This window comes from Desmodus rotundus, chromosome 3 (assembly GCF_022682495.2).
Source record: "Desmodus rotundus isolate HL8 chromosome 3, HLdesRot8A.1, whole genome shotgun sequence".
NCBI lineage: Eukaryota > Metazoa > Chordata > Mammalia > Chiroptera > Phyllostomidae > Desmodus > Desmodus rotundus.
Window position 1 is genome coordinate 81330078 of NC_071389.1, and position 19168 is coordinate 81349245.

The 19168-nt window shown below is 41.4% G+C and overlaps 1 protein-coding gene across 3 annotated transcripts in view; it reads left to right on the forward strand.

Annotated features, from left to right (window-relative positions):
- Positions 1 to 19168, forward strand: part of NEDD9 (neural precursor cell expressed, developmentally down-regulated 9) — a 177340-nt gene that overhangs the window by 51233 nt on the left and 106939 nt on the right. For all 3 annotated transcript variants that reach the window (XM_045199443.3, XM_045199445.3, XM_045199444.3), the window contains one exon: positions 11653 to 11836. In XM_045199443.3, the coding sequence (XP_045055378.1) occupies positions 11825 to 11836 (12 nt within the window). In that variant the 5' untranslated portion in view covers positions 11653 to 11824. The remainder of the gene's footprint in view (positions 1 to 11652; positions 11837 to 19168) is intronic.

Consider the following 19168-nt stretch of genomic DNA (forward strand, 5'->3'; position numbering starts at 1 on the left):
TCATTTGTGGGATTTATACATCTCTTCTGTCCCTGGGAGGGGGGGGTGCTGCGAACCATGCTCACTGTCATTATGTCATTGTCATTGTGTGTGTTTTAACCACAGAGCTGGCTGCTCATGTAGACTGTATGTAACTCAAAGGCATATGTTACCAGAGATCTTCCCATGCGTAAGACAGTCCTCTGTGAAGGAGGAGGAACCTGAGAGGTATTTCATGAGCATGATCTATACCTTGAATCAGTGAGGGTATATCAAGAACAGACATCTCTAAGGCCAGGCTGGCTCCCTTTTTCTGATGGGGGTCACAGATAGCACATGAGCAGGCTACCTCATAGCTAGAAAGATGGTCTCTGCTGTTAGGGTGGTGTTCCATTAGAACCACCCTCCCCTACACACACTCAGAAGATGCAGCTGTCGCAGTGGTCCATTCCCCTTTGTTCTCACTCCATGCTCACTGAGTGACTGTCATGTTCAAGGCTTGCCAGATACCTTTATACCTGGAAGGGGTGTCTCAGGCCATATTCTGATTATTAGAAGGGAATTTCTCTACCTAATTTAAGATACTGTCATTCTGTCTTTTTTTAGGTCATGATAGGGGGCAGGCCAAGTGAGAAAGTTTGGGAGAGAAGCACAGATCCATGTTTGCTGTTAGAAACACAGAGTCAAACAATTGCCTTTCTGATGGTATGGCAATAAAATTCCTCTGTCCACCTGAGGAGGTACTCATGTTTTATCCATGGGACCTGTAGGGGACTGGGTGGTCTTCACTGCTAGGTAGGACCAGAAGTGGCAGAAAAGTCAGTGGTGGTTGTCATGCTTGGAATCTGGTGTCAAGGCATCTGATTGGCTCTTGGAGGAGGAGGTGTTTGGTTGTTATTGCCTTAAAATGACAGAGACAAATGGGCCTTCCCACTTGTGACTTGAACCTTGGCCACCAGAGATTCCTCTCCAACAAGCCATCCCCAGGGCCTGGTTGATGGATTTAACAAAATATAAAAAACAAGACACTCAGTGAAGTTTGAATTTCAGGTAAACAATGACTAATTTTTAGTATTGTTTTTAGTGTGTATTTTTAGTATACAAATTATTTGTTGTTGATCTGAAATTCAAATTTTACTAGGCGTCCTGAATTTTGTCTGTCAGCACCACAGGGGGCAGCCCCAAGAAAGCTTGTATTTTCTTCAGGCCCTATCTCTGATGGTAAATACGAAGAATCTGCTCTAGAAAAAAATCTATGTCAAGACGAATAACAACTTAAGTTTACGTACTTCAGTGTGCGTTTTGAGTCACTGTTTCCTCTCTTTCAGACATGGTAAAAACTTAAGCATGGTTTCCATTGTGGAACTGAGAAATAATATACTTTATCCACAGGGAAGGAATTTTCAGTCTTATTCCTATAATGCTTCATTGAGTTTGGGCTTCCTCTCCTCCATTAAGGAAAAGGTTGGCTGATTGAGGTGGACATAGCTGGAAATGGCAGAGATTCTAATTCTGCAGTGATTTCTGCCACTTAGGGACAATTACGACACTACGCAATAGCCACAGCCGTGACCTGTTCACCAGTGTCAGTGTTTCTTCTGCTCAAGAGAAAGTGGTTTCAAATATATTCTTTATAAGGAATAACCAACAGATTCTGATTAAAGGTATCATTTTTGTTGATAGACATTGCTTACTCTTTCTCCCTCTCCCTCCTCCCTCTCTTTCCTTTCCTTTCCTTTCTTCCCTTCCTCCCTCCCTCCCTTCCTTCCTTCCTACCTTCCATTCTTTCTTCCTTCTTACTCCCTCTCTCCTCTTTCTCCTCCTCTTCCTAATTCTTCCCTCCCCTTTCCCACTGCCTCTTGCTCTCCCTCCCCCTCTTTTGAATAGTTGACAACACACAGTGTAACATGGTTTAAGACCTTAAGAGATATACAGGTAAAGTCTCTTTCCTACTCCTACTTTCTATCTAAGCTGCCCAGTGCCCACCCCCTGCCAAACACACATTTATACACACAAGTAAACTTCTGGCATTGATTTATTTGTTTCTCTTTCCAGAGTATTTTTTTTCAATGTATATATAAGCAAATTTGAACAGTTATTGTTATCCCCAAATGATAGCCTACAAAACCCACTGTTTTTATGTACCTTGCTCTTTTCACTTGCCATCATATCTTAAAGATCTTTCTGTATATGAAGACCTTACTCATTCTTTTTTATAACATCATAGTACTCCACTTGTATGGGTTCCCATAACTTACTTGACCAATTCTATATTAATAGAAGTTCAGTCTGTTCCTGATATTTTGTTGTTATCAACAATGTTTACCAAGTAACCTTTCACTGTGTCTTTTTGCACTTGTTCAAGTACCTCTGTAGCACAAATTCCTGCAAATGCCCTTGAGGGATCAATGGGTGTATGCACATGTAATCCTGATAGGTTCAGACACATTCTCAGTCATAGGCATTGCACTGACCATGCTTCCACCAGCAGTGTGAAAGGCTGTGGTAGTCCCTTTTGGGACTACTTCTGAGGCTTTTGTAGGGTAAGAAAGGGGTTCGAGAGTATGGGCAGTTATTTAATTAGAACACTGGGTTCCCCAGTGCACTGTCCATGGCTGTTACCATTAAAACTCTTAAGCCTCAGTTTTTATTATATGACCCAAGGAAGGACTATTTTTATTATTTTATTATAACTGAATCAATTAGTATGCTGGGCTGAAAGTAATAAAATACAGTTCAGTTCAGCTTGGTGGAGGCAGAGTGGAGGTAGGGAGATAAGAAGGGAGGTGAGGGAAGTGCTCACTGTAAGGACAGGGTATATCCCACAGCACCAGAGGCCTAAATGCAGCCATGCTCCCAAGGTCACTCTTGGAGAGGGACTGTGTGACTGACTCAGTGCATGTGCAAAGGCCTTGGACTCTGAATTTGACTCAGGCACCCACCCCAGGTCCAGGCAGCTGTTAAACAGTAAAGTATGATCATGCTGTCCAAACTGAAATCTGGAACCTACCTCTCTGCATGAGCAGAGCAACCAGGAGAATCTTTTTGAGCTGGGCAGATAATTCCAAATTGCATCTGCTATATCCACAAATAAAATGGTTTCTCTCTGTCATTTTGAAATTATAACAAAAAGAATTATAAAAATAGAGCAGAAACTAAATGAATTCTAAGTGCCCAATAAATCTCTCGTTTAATTCACCCTTGTAGCTTCTGTGGTTATCATCTCCCTGTGGCAGAAATGAATTAGGTAGGAGCTGGACAAATTCTCATCTCTGCTGTTCTTCTGTTCAGCAGGTAGTTTCCTAAAAACAGGGTTATCAAAGGAGCTTTTTAGAGTAAAAGAAAAATTTTTACATATTTTTTTAAAAGCTTCTTTTTCATGAGCATCCCCTAAAAATCCATAGATTTCAGGGCTGGCCTATAGGACATATTTCAAAGTGATGTGTAATGTCACTTTAGAAAAGTGAGCTGTTTCTCTTTGCAACCTAAAGACAAAATGTCCAGAAGGAAAGCAGCCAAATTTCTGAGTAATCTTATTGAGGATTCAATTTTCTAAGTATGACCTTATGCTAGCAACAGGTCCTAAGTAACAAGAAAACAAGCCAAGCTAGGAAGTCCTGCTTCTAAAAGACAAGGAACTCTAAGAACACAATGCCTAAAGGCTAATTTTAATTACGTCACATTAATGAGTCATCAATGTCATCAGAGATTACAGATCTAAACAGGCACCCTCCTTCTTTCTACATTTTCACAGCACATAGGCTCTCAGGGACCTCTTTCATCCTATTTTCTTTTCCCCCATTCTCTCTTCCTTCCTTATTTCCTTTTATTTTTTGCATTGTGTGCTATATTAGAGTTCTCCATAGAAACAGAAGCAATAGCATACATATGGTTTATTTATAAGTTCTGGCTTATGTAATTATGGAGATAGCAAGTCCTAAGATCTACAGAGTGAGTTGGCAGGCTGGAGATCCAGAAGAGCCAATGATCTAGTTCTAGTCCAAGTCAGAGGGCCTGAGAACCAGGAGAACCAATGGTGTCAACTGAAACACTTCTGAAAGCTGGCAGGTCCAGGGAAAGCCAATGTCTCACTTAAGTCTAAATGCAGAAAAATCCAATGTTTTTGGACATTTGGGCAGTAGAAATTCTCTCTTATGCAGGGAGAATCAGCCTTTTTGTTTTATTCAGTCCTTTGACTAATTGGATAGAGCCCACCAACAAGAGGGAGGACAGTCTGCTTTACTTGTTCTACTCATTTAAATGTTAATTGAATCCAAAAACATTCTCAAAGGAACACCCAGAATAGTGTTTGACCAAATACGTGGGCACCCAAAGGCCCAGTGAATTTGACACCAAAGTTGCCTCTCTATTCTCTGTGCACTGGCCACTACTACTGGGTGAGCCTAAGAACATGAACTCTCATGTTATCACTCCTGTTTCCCATTTCTCTTTTTTTCTTTATAGTAAAGTCTCTGGACAGAGAAGTCTACACTCAGTGTCTGAAATTTTTCATTGACTGTTCAAACCAGTGGCATTTGGCATCTGTCCCCATCAATCCAGTGAAATTTATTTCCTTAAGAACATTCATAATCTAACTTAAATTCTTTCCTCTCTTGTTCTCTGTTAACAGCACAGCACCCTGAATTTTCTTCTACCTCTCCTGCCCCTTTTCCTCTGTGTGCTCCTTAGGGGTGCTATCACCCAGGGGCCCGCCCTCTCTCTTTCTTGTTTTATACGCTCTGTCCATCCAATGCCATATATTCCCTTGCTTTAAACTATAACCTTATGACTCCAAAATTTGTATCTTCAATGTTCACTTTTCTTTAGATCCCAGACTTGTATATATAAACTGTTTATGGATTCTCTCCCCACATGACATTCCTCACATGAAACTGGAGCTTACCATGTCACACTAAATTCATCATTTCCTCACAGACTTGATTCTTAATTTCCTCTCTCTCACAATCATACTATCATGTACCCAATCTCCTAACTTTCCACCTGGGAGACATTTATTACAAGCTCTCCCCCTCTCTCACCTTCTAATTCCAGTTATTATGCTCTATCCATTCTACTTGCTAAATATACACTTCCCCTCTTTTCGGGGCTTAATCTGGGCCCTCCTCATTTCTCAGCTGGATGCTAGCACAGTGTTGTCGTAGATTTCTTTCCACCTTCACTCCAGCAGCCTTTCCAATTCATCTACTAGATTTATTGTATTTATGACAAGGAAATGTTAGCAAGTTTCATCCCTGTTAAAACTTTTCATTGTTCCTCACTGCCTTAAGAATGCAGAATAAAGATAATTCAATAGTCCAGGAGGGAGACAATAGGCTAGGAGTGGCAACTGAGAGGCAGAGATGGGAAAGGAAGGGAGGTAGCTGGAGACCCTAAGGAACTAGAAATGACAAGATCCCATTACTGCTTAGATGTGGAGAGGGCGAATAAAGGAAGCACTAAGGGAAATCTCTCCATTTCTGACTTGGATGAGTGAGTGAATCATCGCATTCTCTGAGACTGGGCACCTAAGCCTTCCTTTCTTCATGGACAACAGCAAGCTGAGTTACCTGGGTGGGGCACCACGTCTGGAGAAGCAGGGTCTTAAGGAAACCCAAAAGTCTGGGCAGAGATGAGTCAGAGCCTAGGAGAGAAGAAGAAATACAAAGAAATACCAGATGGATGAAGGAGGCAGATGAAAGTCACTGTAAATAGTCATCATCCAAAAACTCTATAGGAGTAGAAGGTGTGGCAAACAACGTCTTCTCTTTTGCCAAGAGATTCCTAAAAATTTACTGGCAAAGAATCAGGGCTGTGCACTTAGCAAGGCATTACCTAAGTACGAAAGGGTTTAAAGGACTTCCACCCTCATTTATTTCATGATCATTGCCTTTGCCTTGCCGCTTTTCCTGGTTGGGGTTTTGGCTGTACTTTGGAATATCTTGCTGTCTGTGGAAAAATTTAAAACATGAATTATTTTGTTGCTATGCCCCTAGGGTGCACGTTGAGATGTGCGCCTAGATGAAATGACAGACAGTCCTTTTCATCTCACTCTTTTCTGAGTCCTGCCCCTTTAAAACAAAGGAAAGGCTTGTTTTGTAGATCTTTAAAACATACCTGAAAAGTTCCAATTCAGTTAAAACCAATCCCCTCTTGGGATCATTCTGAAAAAAACAAAGGTATTTGAAAAACAATATGCCAACGACATTTAAACTGGTTAAGTTGAGCCAAACTACCTAATTTGACTGGTTAGCCAAATTCAAGTGTGTCCAGTGCATTAGGGCACTAAATCCCCAACAAATTCTTCTTTGTCATGGCCTGATGAGATCACTGGTATTTATTTACTGTTTTTACACAAATGGAAAAGATATATACCATAAGTAAGAGGAAGTATTCACAGGTAGCCTGGTTAGAATCCTGAATGGGGCCCTAGAGAGGGCTGAAAACACAATATTTGTGCCAAAAAGCAGCAAAATATCTGACTTTTTGCTGTGCAAGCAGGTGGCTGATGGACTGTTTTATGAAAGGTTTAATTAACTCTGTCTCTTTGTCTTAGTTACCTACCAAAATAAACTGTGCGAATCCCATTGTGGCAGAAGGGCTCCATCAGCCTCTGGCAGGCAACATCTTAGCAAGGCTCCACCACCTAGGGAAGTGAAATTACTAGGGAAGACAAGTCAGTAAGTGTTCCGTTTCAAAAGGCCTCTATTTCCGGTACTGACAGTGGCCAGACAGTGAACAGCCAGTGTGCTCTAGTCCCAGGTCCACGATTGCCCTTAGACAGAACCATGAAGGATACCCAACTGGTTTCAGCCCAGGGCTCTGCTTTGCCTTCTCTTGGTATCTTCCTCCGGGGCAACATTGTCCAGCCCCTTGAGGAGGGTCTTTCTGACACTTTTTCCCATAAGTCTCACCCAGGTCAGACTCCATTCCCTCAGGACACTACCCAGGTGTTTAAAAAAGTTACCAGACAGATGGATTCAATTTATTAATATAATGTTTATGATGGATAAATACTTAGCTCCTGTGCCTTTTAATTAAGTAGCATTTTTGCCATGGCTTCCCAGGCAGAAAGAAGCCTTGCCATTTTCACCTGTGGCTATGTCAGGAGCACTGTCCTTCTAATCTATTTCTGGATCCCACCCCACCCCACCCTTCCTTGAGAAAGAAGTTCTTTTTCCTTTCCTCTCACCAAGAATTCTCACAGAGAACCACGTAAAGAGTCTACTTCAGACCTGGGCAGTGTGGCTCAGTTGGTTGGAGTGTCATCCCATAAACCAGAAAGGTTGCAGGTTTGCTTCCAGCTCAAGGCACATACCTAGGTGCAGGTTAGGTCACCAGTGAGGGCACATGTGAGAGGCAACCAATAGACGTTCCCTTTCGCATCCATGTTTCTCTCACTCTCTCTCTCCCTCCCTTCCCTTCTCTCTAAAGTCAATAAGTATGTCCTTGGGTGAGGATTAAAAAAAAAGGAATCTACTTTTTCATATATCCTCATTCAGTAAGCATTTACTGAGCGCCAACTGTGTACCAGATACTAAGCTGGATCATAGGGAAACAAAGAAGGAGAATTGGGTGGGCCTAAGCATGCACGAGTACTCATGTTATCACTCCTGCTTCCCATTTCTCTTTTTTTCTTTATAGTAAACTTTCTGGACAGAGAAGTCTACACTCAAGTGTCTGAAATTTTTCATTGACTGTTCAAACCAGTGGCATTTGGCATCTGTCCCCATCATACCAGTGCTTGTCACCTAAGGCTCTTATTTGCGCACAGTGCTTGCTTGCACATGGGTCTCAGAGTCCCCTGTGGACAGTGAGCATGTTTTAAACCCCAAATTCCAACATATGGTCCAAAAAAGATTGCTTTTCTAATTTGCGAGTGTTTTATATAAGCGTCTTTAAAACATTTAAAATTAAATTGCATTAGTAAGTCCTTAACAAATTTCCTTCACTGAAAAGAAATAAATTTTATTACGTCAGGTTTTTGTGAGGAAAATCTGTGCTATATGTTCATCAAATCCATATGCTTTAACTCGTAAAACCTTCTATAATCATAGTCTATGACAGTTGGAAAAGGTCTGAAATATCACCTAAGTCAGGAGATTTAAATTTTTTACTTTATTTTTTAAAAGATGAAACACTTTTTAATGCCAGCTTTTACCAAGAGTTGCAGAATATAAAACAGTTCAGACTGGAGCTGCTTTGGTCAGAGGAGAGGTGAAGGGCTCTGACTGCTTTCTTCTAATCTTCCTCCCCCATCCTGCCACCTCTGCTCCCACAGATTTGGGAACTGCATGCCGCAAAAATAACAACCCAACTCCTCCTCATGTCTCCAGTGAGGAAACTGAGACACAAAGAGAATGTGACCTCATTTTAACCGATCACACCTGCAACCCTGTTTCCAATAAGGTCACATTCTGAGATATTGGGGGTTAGGACTTCAACATGTGATTTTTGGGGGTATACAATTCAACCGGTAGCACTGCTTCCTGCCCTGCTGGGATAAAGATCTTGATCAAGCCAAGAAAGCCCCTGACACCAGGTTCTTAAGGGGAAGATGTGAGTCTATTTGACCAGTGCTAAGAGGAAGTCAGGAGACAGGGTATGTAGAGAGACATCCCTGAAAAGGCACTGTAACCAGGTAGAGGAATTCGACTGAGCCCTAGAGGAGACACTTCCTTTACTGTTGTAAGGAAGCAGGGAAGAAAATGGGATGAATATGGATGCAAAGTAAATCTGCAGATTTAGAGGAGGGAAGCCGAGAACATTCCTTTCAGATGGTGCCAGCTTTCTTCATGAAGCAGGGGGAGAGCTTGCCTATTGAGGCTGACAGTGGAGTTTGGGATTGGGGCTCATTAAAGGGGCAGGCAATAAAACCAGAGACTTGAGCAGAGCAGAGGAAGTCTGAAATAGCCCTGTGCATAACAGACAACAGCCAGCTGTGTCTAGATTAGGCACCCAATGCATCATTACAAAAGAGGACCTATGATCATGGTAATAGAAAAATGGGAGAATGGGAGGGTGAGGTGACCAGGGGAACAGACAAGGGCTGCCTGGCAGTAATAAGGGCCCAGAAGGCATTGGTGACCATAAGTTTATAGTGGCACCATCTGCAGGGTGTGTGGTTTTTCCAGCAATGCTCAACAGCTGGGCGATTGAAGTAGAGAAAGTAAACAATTGAGTTCATCTAGGGCTGGGCTTTGTCTAGGAGACTGCACTATAAGGAGAAAGTGGCAAGGAGGTTGAGGATATTAGTAAGAGGAAGAAAGCGCAGGGGCCCAAGTAGGTGGAGAAGGAAGTGTGAGGTGAGGAGGCTGTGACTATTTCTGCTGAAGAGGCTGGAGTATGCACTTTGTTTTCTGTTGACCAGAGCACGTGGTTATTGCTGCCTCCTGGAAAAACAGATGTTACCAGATGTGGCATGTTAATGAGTTGCAAACTGATGGGCTCCCCCAGCTGATCTTGCTACTCTAAGGTGGTCCTGACTCATTCCAGCTGGGTAACACAGCAAATTGTACTCAGTGTTGCCCCAACTTTCAGAGCAAGTTCTGAGGACATTTGTACCCCTATGAAAGGAACTCAATAGCAAATTCATATTTGGTATGTCGGTTCACCCCCTCGGTCAGTCTGCTAATCTGTGAGTCCTTTTCAAATGTAAGGACCAGCCCTGTTTATTTGGATTTTATTATTGTGAATCTTCCAAGGCTACAGATTTTCCCTTAGCTCCCAAATTTAAAATAAAAATGTTGTCATTATATATGCCTCTACTGATGCTATTAGCAGACAACTTAGGACTCCAAGTTGTCCTTAGTAGAATCATTTTGGTATCTTAAAATGCAAACAATAGAAATTTTAAAAAAGAAAAATTTTAGTAGTATATTTAAAATATTCCTAGCACAGACTGATTAAAACTAAGAAAAATACCACTTTCAAGAGCAATGGGGACTCTCATACCCTGCTGGTGAGAATATAAATTAGTACAACCACTTTGGGAAACAGTTTGGTATTTTCCATTAGAGTTGAAGATGTGCTTATCTATCACCCAGCCACTCTGATCCTATGTATATGCACAACAAAAATAGATAGAAGATCTACTGAGCAGTATTAGTCAAATGGCCTGATACTGGAGACAACTCGATTGTTCATCAGCATTCAAATGGATGAATATTCATACAATACAATACTATACAGCAGTGAAAATTATAGGCTAAAGCTGTAGGCAACAGCATAGCTGAATTTCATATACATAATGCTGAGCAGAAGAAGCCAAGTTAAAAGAATATATACTGTATGATCTGTTTATTCAGAGTTCAAAAACCGTACATTGATTGTAGTGTACAGGAATGTAGACTTAAGTGGGTCAAGTATAAAGAAAGGCACAAAGAGGATTTTCATAACAGGACAGTTACCTTTGGGCAAGCTCACCCTTAACAGTTGTGGGGCTTAAGTGGAGAAATTCATATCATAGGCCTAAATATTTGAAGTTGTAAATTTAACTGACCAACTATTGAATAAAAGATATTCTACCCTCCTACCTTGGCAAATATATCTTCATGGCAAACTAGAAGGCCAGACTGGACCTCAGACTTCTTGCACTGCTTAGAGCTTCTCACTGGAACACGTGACACAAGGAGAAATGGCCCCCAGACCGCAGGGCCATCCACCTTCTCCTCCCACCCTCTGTTCCACATTTTAAAACATTATTTAGTTGGGAATTTTTTCATTCTTGATAGGAAAAATGTTTTCCTTTTACAAATGTCCAGCTTCCTGCTCCTCCAAAAGACTTCCGTGTGCTCCGTATGGGTTAAGTGTCAGGGTTTTTCTAAGAATATATATGTCAACAAAGATTCATACAGATATACACAGAGGCACACACACATACCATCCCCAAACTGAACTTTATGGCTGCGAGACGATGAAAGAGAAGTGAAAAACTAGCCCATACTAACCAACCAAAAGCCCAGTCAATTCTATTCTTCCCCCCCAAAAACCAAAATCTGGCCTTTGCATCTAAGCTGTGCAAAAGCCACATTGCCAAAACATTTCCAGGAAATGAGAAAAGCATAGAGCTCTAGAGACCTTCACAAACGGCCACTGAGAGGTAGAATCAGACATGTTGGGAGGCTTCAGAATGATACAAGTAGCACCGTATTTGATTAGTTTAAAGGGAAATAATGAGGCAGTAGGGTGGAGGAGTGGAGAAAGTTAAATCAATCACAGGATGGAAGTTGTGGATTACAGACAACGGAGGGTCACTCACTTCTCCCAATCTGCCCAAATAACAAAGACCTGGCAAACGTCACTCCAGACTCCTCCCAAAGTTTTCCTTCTCCCTTGTTTGTGCCTTCACCAGACCCACTTCATATTCCACCAGAGTGCCTGTGACATTTTATAGCATTTGTTGGTTCTCCCCACTAAAGTGTGGGTTCCTTGAGAAGAGGCCCATATTTTATATGTCCTTAAAGTTCCAGCTAATGCACAGTAGAAGCTCCATAACTGCTGTCTTTGATTGCATGGATGAATGAATGAATGAATGAATGAATGAATAATGGGTTATTTTCATGAGAATATGGATTTGCCTTTTCCAACTGCTGTGATGCAATCCTTAAGTGATGAAAAGTGTCTCAGCCTTCCCTAGAGTTTACCCATTTTCATGATTTTAACTTTTTTTTTCAGATTCAGGAAGCTGTGAATTCTGTAATATCATACGCAGGCATGAGGACACCGTGTAGTCTTTAGAGTTATGAAAAGGAAGAAACTGGTCAGCAGACTAAAACACTGGACTTGTCCTTTTCAAGTTTCAGAGCTCCAACATTCTTTGGCTTAAAAGAGAAAATCACCTGGGAAAATGTGGGCAAGGGTGAGTAGTAATGAAAAAAGCATACTTCTGGTGTGATTGCCTTTTGTCCAATTCAATTCATACTAGTTCCATCGAAACAATAATACAAATGGCATTCCATTCTCATCCAGGTTTGCAACTAATATTTGAAATCAAAAGGTTGTTTTTAGGCCACGAGTTTTTGCTCTGTTAAGTGAATCTTTTTTATTAAAGATTTTATTCATTTAGTTTTAGAGAGAGGGGAAGGGAAGGAGAAAGACAGGGAGAGAAACATAGATTCATTGCCTCTCACATGTGCCTGAACTAGGGACCAAACCTGCAACACAGGCGTGTGCCCTGACCAGGAATCCAACCGGCAACCTTTCATTTTGTGGCATGACCCCCAACCAACAGAACCACACCAGTCAGGGCAGGTGAATCTTTTTACATGGATACACTGTGCCCACAGGAAATCTTCTCCCATTCAGAAATCTCTGGGGAAGCAGTCTTCTGATACACAGCTGGAACGTTCTTCTTAGTATAACTAGTGCCCAAGCCAGTCTGGACGTTATACCCACTAAACTACTCAGAGGCTGATCCCCTCGGCGATGGATCAGCCAGTTCTCTCGTGCCTCCATTCCCTCCCTTTCAGCCAGTTACCTTTCAAACCATCCCCCTGCCATTCAACCATTCCAGAAAGACTCATCTTGTCTTGGGTGGTGGTGAGGGTTAAACACGGTCAATTCTCCTGTGTAACTAAGGCTCTCTAATGCTTTTGTGAAAATTAAGTAGAAGTGACATGTAACTGCACCTATTAATTGACTTCTAAGGGAGGCAGGCAGCACGGCACGGCACGGCGGCACAGGGTCAGGCAGACCTGGATTTCTGTCCTCACTTGGACACTTACCAGGAAAGTGATGGAGAGTCAGCCACTTGACCCTTTTGAATCTGTTTCCAAATTTATGAAATGGTCATGGAGGATTATCCTGAGAATGGAGAGAAAAGGCACATAAAGTAACATGTGCTCAGAAGAAAAAAGGTTAATTCCTTATTGTGTCAGATCATTAATTAGTCATCTGTGTCCCATGGAGAACTAACTACCAACACAAACAAGGAAGTATGGGACTGTCACATCATTCCAAAGATGGCCTGGTTTCACTTGGAGGGGATGGCTGTAAGTTAAATAAAATGACAAATTTTTCTTTTAAACAATTTGATAAGTATTCGAGGAATTTCTGTGGAAGTCTTTAAAAACCAATTAGATTTCCATATTACCATGATGTTTTAAAGTAAAATGATGACCTCTTAAAAATCCCTCTTAGCCCTAGAATTCTATGACAAAAATCTGTCACAGAAGCAGACACTTCGGAGGATTCAACCAAAAATAATCACAAATCTGAACTGGAACAAATTACATTTATTTGTGATTCCTTAGCATGAATATTAATTTCTTAATGAAGAGTGAAATGAAAATCATCTATTTTCATTTTTCAGTACCTACTCAGCCAGTTTTATTAAATAGAGACAGAAAAAGAGAGGAGTGGGGAAGGGGATGGGACAAGAAGGAATCACAGTGTTCTATCAAGCAAGCCAGTATTTCATTCCACATGAGTCCCTGCAATGAACATAAACACTGTGTTATTGTTATAAATACATGTTGATTCTCAACTTTTGGTATTCTAGCGCTGAAAAACAGACAATTCTAGCACCTAAAATCTTTAATTTGCTTTATAATTATCTGTGTTCAGAGTCCAAGTGTTCTTTGAGATCACTAATTCCATCACTTCTGGGGTTTTTTCATCATTGAACTTTATTTGAATACTCTATACACACACACTTGTAACTTCATGCTAGACTAAGTAGAATGTAAATATTTGAAGATTATTAGTCTCACCTAATAAAAAGAGCATACATTCCTTGTCATCAATGTTCCTAAGGATACATTCCTGCTCTTTTATTGGGGGCAGTATGCTAGTTAAAAATATGGACCTAAAGCTACACTGCCTGATTTGAACTCCGGCCTGGACACTAACGAGTAGTATGACCTTGAACAAGTTATTTAACGTCTCTGTGCCTCAGTTCCTTCATCTATAAAATAGGGCTGAGTGGGCAAGTTGCTTAGAGCTGTGCTTTGGCACATTCATTGAGCATAAGCTCTCAATAGAGGATTCAGTGAAACCCAGAGTTCTACAGCACAGAAAAAGTAAAGTCTGTGCAGTAAAAAAAATGACTAAAGAGGGAAGATGGGAGAAATGGAGTGTGAGGAAAGGACTGGTGAGAGAATGGGGCTGCAGGTATCTGGCTCAGGCTAGACTTGGTTGCTCCCCTGAGCTCCCTGATGCTGGGATTTTTTGGTTCCAGCAGCAACAGTGAATATACCATGAGGGCATGGCCAGCAAAATCTTCTGAAGAAACCTGTGCTAACCTTATAAACACTCTTAAAAGCGAGCCCCTTAACAAAAAATAAAAATAAAAATAAAAATAAAAATAAACCTCAGCAAATGACAGCCAGTCCTGAGGTAACTGTGCAAATACTGCTGAGAGCCTGTGCTCACACCTGGAGAGCCATCTGAGAGCTGCAGGGAGGCCGGCCCCGTGCAGCCTTCTTCTGCCTTTCTGCATCAATCAGTGGTGTGGAGGCAGCTAGTTCCAGTTCCCCAGCCAACTGCGCTCCTGCTTCTCAGTGAGTTCACCTAGGTAGTATGAAAACGGCCATAGTGGAGGTACTCACGCCACAGGAATTTGCAGACTACACATCAGGGCAGTTTGGTCTTGTTTCATTTTTTAAAAAGCTGGTAGTTTACAATTCCCAATGCACCACTGGGGATGATAAAGGGGCTGGCTCAGAAAAATGGAAAAACTGAAAGAAAAATCTTTGAAACTGTAAAACTTTTTTTTTTTTTTGGCATTCCTTACTCTCTCCTTTTATACTAAGGCAGGAAACTGGCAGTTGAACACAGTCTGTTGTGGTTAATCTAAATTAAAAAAGCCAGACTGAACTACTGCCTCACAGAGGGCCAGAAAGTATTGACTGACAGAACTTGGAAATTGTGTCCTTTTCTCCCATTAAATACAAGTTCACCTCTTGTCCAAAATAGCTGTCAGACTGTGTATTTACACCTGCCATAGGTCTATAATAAATGTCCTAAAAAGAAGATGTGAATAATGTGGAATAATTCATATATTCTTTTTTTGCCTTTTAAAATATATGATTTTTCTGACATATTTAATGCAATATGATGACTCTACCTACTGAGAATTATTACTTTACTTCCTTATACCTAAATGATGATTTAACCTGTTTATATTTCTAGATTGTCCTGTGAGAGTAAAGATGAAAGAATAGGGACTGAAATGAAGAAGTAGCTCTAACCTATAATACCTTTATGAGTTTGATCAGCCTGCCCTAGCAAAGTGCCACAGACTAGGTGACTTAAACAACAGAAATGAACTTTCTCACAGTTCTAGGGCTGAAAGTTCAAGACCAAGGTGTCAGCAAGTTCAGTTTTTTCTGAGGCCTCACTCCTTGGCTTGCCGATGGCTTCCTTCTCACTGTGTCCTCACATGGCCTTTGCTATGTGTGTGCTTGTGTCCTAATCTCCTTTTAAGGACACCAGTCATACTGGGTTAGGGTATACGCTAATAATCTTACTTAACCATAATCACTTCTTTAAAGACCTTATCTCTAAGTACAGTCACATTCTGAGATATTGGGAGTTAAGATTTCAGCATATGAATGGGGGGTGGGAAGGGGTGCATGGGGACATAATTCAGCCCATAGCACTGCCTAAACATAAGCATAACTTATTCACAAGAAAAATTTGACAACATCACAGGTTAATGAAGTGAACTCTGGAGGGATGGAGATTTGGATGCAGGAGGTTTGTGGGGAACACTCTTGGAAACATCCATAGGCAGTAAAGGACACGGGATTAGGCAGATGGAAAGGTGGGCTATGGTACAGTTATAATACAGGCCCTGGCTGACTACATGGGCCCTCTGATGCTGGGGTAATCCATCAGAGTGGTCTGGAATTGAAGCAAAGGGTCTGGGCTCTTATACCCGTGCCCAAACCAGACATAGGATGTGGGCTGTCCCAGTGAGGAGACATGATGTGCAGTAAGAGGTTCTCTTCAGCTGAGGACCTTCTCAGGTGAGAATCCAGTTGAGAGCTGCCAGTCGCTAAGTTTTCAGGAGCTGACAGAATAATTGAGACGAAACAGGGCCTCTGATCAGCACACTGTAGTGTCCATAACAGGAGTTCCCCAAGAGAATGGAAGGGCTTACCATTATCTTCTTAAGAAATCTCTCATAATATCTCTCAGTAGGTCAAAGGGTGACCTATTATAAACCCTTAAATATTTGGTCCATGCTGGACACATAGAAAATGCCCAACAAGATGGTCAGTGAGTATGGCTTACCAGAAAAAGTACGCTCTTTGGAACCAAAAAAGACATGGGTTCAAATCTCTGCCCCACAATGTATTAATATTTCTTATACTCTCTGAACCTACATTTTCTCCTCTAAAAGGTGAGGATAATAATACCAACTTTGTTGGACTATAGCAAGATTTAAATAAAAAATACATACTTGGAGTGTCTGGTACAATGCTGGACACACACAAAAAGGCATCCAACAAGAATTAGTTCCTTTCCCTTTCTTCTAGCAAATGGTTAATTGGCGATAATTGATTACAACCCAGAAATAGTGGTTTGATCTCCTGACTTGGAGAATATTTCTCAAATTCTCATGTGATCAGAATTACCTGTAAAGATTATTAAAATATAGATTCCTTGACCTTCCTCACAGTGAATCTAATTCAAAGGACCTAGGGTGAAAACCAAGAACACACAGGTTTAGCAAGCTCCACAAGGGTTTCTGATCCCCAGAAAATCTTAAGGCCCCAGCTCAAGGCTGTGAATGTGATCTCAGTAAGAATGGGAGTTAAGTGCTCAGAAGATGCCAGAGGTCACTCCCACTCCCCTGCCTTGTCATCTGTTCTGCTGATGTGGATAGATCAATCACAGCGCAAAGACCTCCCTCCCTTGCATAAATACTCTGTATCCCAAAACTAAAATGTACATAAATTATGGCAGGTAAAGAGTCAAACCGATTCTCCTTTTTAAGATGTAGTTTTATTGAGGTATAATCTATAACTACAAGGTAATTTAGGGCAGACAGGAATTTTTTGAGGGGAGTGGATCCCCTGAGCTTCTCTGGAAAATGGAAAGCACGCTCAAAGATGAAATGTCCTGCAGGTGTGAGACTCATCGGGCCTGCACAGAGGCACGTCTGGATGGAGATTTAACTTTCTCATTTAAACCAAGTAAAATCGAGCTGCCTGGATGGGACTGCTGAAGGCTTTCTGCGTTTGATTATGGGTCCCAAAGCCCAGCTGCATTGTAGAAATTATACTGTCAGAAAGACACTGACCAAGGTCCAGAAAGTGAAAAGGGGCTGGAGCACAGAAACTGAGCCTTGAGCATAGATGGGCTTTCACATCATACCAGACGTCTTCCTGATTTAACATGGGCTATGTGGTTTCCCATTGTCTTCTGTGGCTTTCTTTTCCCACAGAGAGGCCTCATTTATTCTAAAATATGAAGCTTTGGGGATTTCTTGAAAATGGTAGTTTCACTCAGTAAAAATATGTCAAGGTGAAAATGTTATCTGTGTGGATCCATTCCAAAAAAGGATTAAACTAAGAATATGAAAGTAACAGTCCATTTTCCCAAAAGCATCAGTATCTGTCCAACCTAATCACTTTCCATGTGACAGGAAAAGATGTCTTCAAAAAGCACAACAAAAATATTATATTACAATCACCGAGAAGCCTAGGGCTGCTCTATACTTACCAACTCCATACAAACATCACAAGTGCAGAAATCTGAGCTTTTTTTGTTTTAGACCCATTCTGGGTTTTCACATTGATGAAGGAGATTTCTCTCATCATAGTCCCATAATTTGCCTATATTCTATTTTTTAAAGATTTATATATATATTTAGAGAGGTGGGGAGGGAGGGAGAAAGAAGGAGGGAAACAACATGAGAGAGAGACATCGATTGGCTGCTTCTCGCACATGCCCCCCCTACAGGGGACTGAACCTGCAACCCAGACATGTTGAGCCAGCAACATTTAGGTTTGCAGGATGTGCAACCAACTGAGCCACACGGAGGTGAGGGGGATGGGGGCTTTATTCTATTTTTTAAAAAATATTTCTCCAATTTTGATCAGGGCCTTATAACATGCACAGAGTCACTGTTACACTAAAAAGAAACATGCACCTCTATCCTGGAAGTGCTATCCAGAGTCTCCCTGGTCTTTATACTGGTTCATTTAGAGAAGCATCTTTGAGTAAGAAATCCAATTAAACAGTAGATTTACATCTCATGCGTCCTTCCTGTGTCCAGCTTTCTTTCTGCCTCTGCCCTATGCTCTGCCATTCCTTTAAAACAGAATTTTAGAGCTGAAAGAACACATGAGTTAGTGTAGGACTTCAGTAATCTGCAGTAACAAGCAAACCCTATTATCTTGGGGGCTTAGTACAGCACAGTTTATTTCTTACTCCTGTGACAATCAATGCGCAGTTGTCCTCAGGGATCTAGTTTTCTTCCATCAGGTGGCCCCACCCTCTCAGGGTCCTTCACTCCCATCAGTGTAGATTAGAAGAGAGAGAGGATATGGGACGTTGTAGGGAGCAGGCCAGGAAAAGTGGAGTCAATCACTTCCACGAGCATTCTACTGGCCCAAAGAAGGCTGAGAAATATAGAGAAGTGCAAAGATGTTAATAGGGTTTGCCTCAGAGAGACCTTAGGTGCCCCTTACTTTCAATCCCTTTTAATTTTTTTGTTTTAATTAAAGCAACCAAGACTCAGAGAACATAAGCTACACACAGCTAATCAGTGACAATTCAGTTCCGTGCTAGCCAAGAGTCCTTTTGTGCATTTCTACTGATTCCAGAAATTTCAAGATACAGTTGGGGCATTGTTTCTAGAACTTTCCAATCAGGGTTCCAGGATGAGGAGGACTATGGCCATCCTGCTCAGAAACACAGAGTTCCAGTGCTGTCCTCTCAGTCTGAGAGCTGGACAGATGAATATTTCAAGCAGCAAGTGCCAGTAGCAAACCCTAATTACAGGAAATGCCTCTTGGCTCCTAAGGGATATAAAATTACTCTGTGGAAAGTCAAGAAAAATAGAAACAGAATACCCTGTAATACTTTGTTCAGAAGCCAGAAGTCACCTATTAAGGTTGTATTTTGCGCTTGATTCTCTGAAGATAGCTGAAAGGGTGGAGACAGAATTTTATAGGGAGAACAATTTTGAATGATCTCAGCCTGATGTGCAGCCATTACATTGGCTCATAGAAAACAC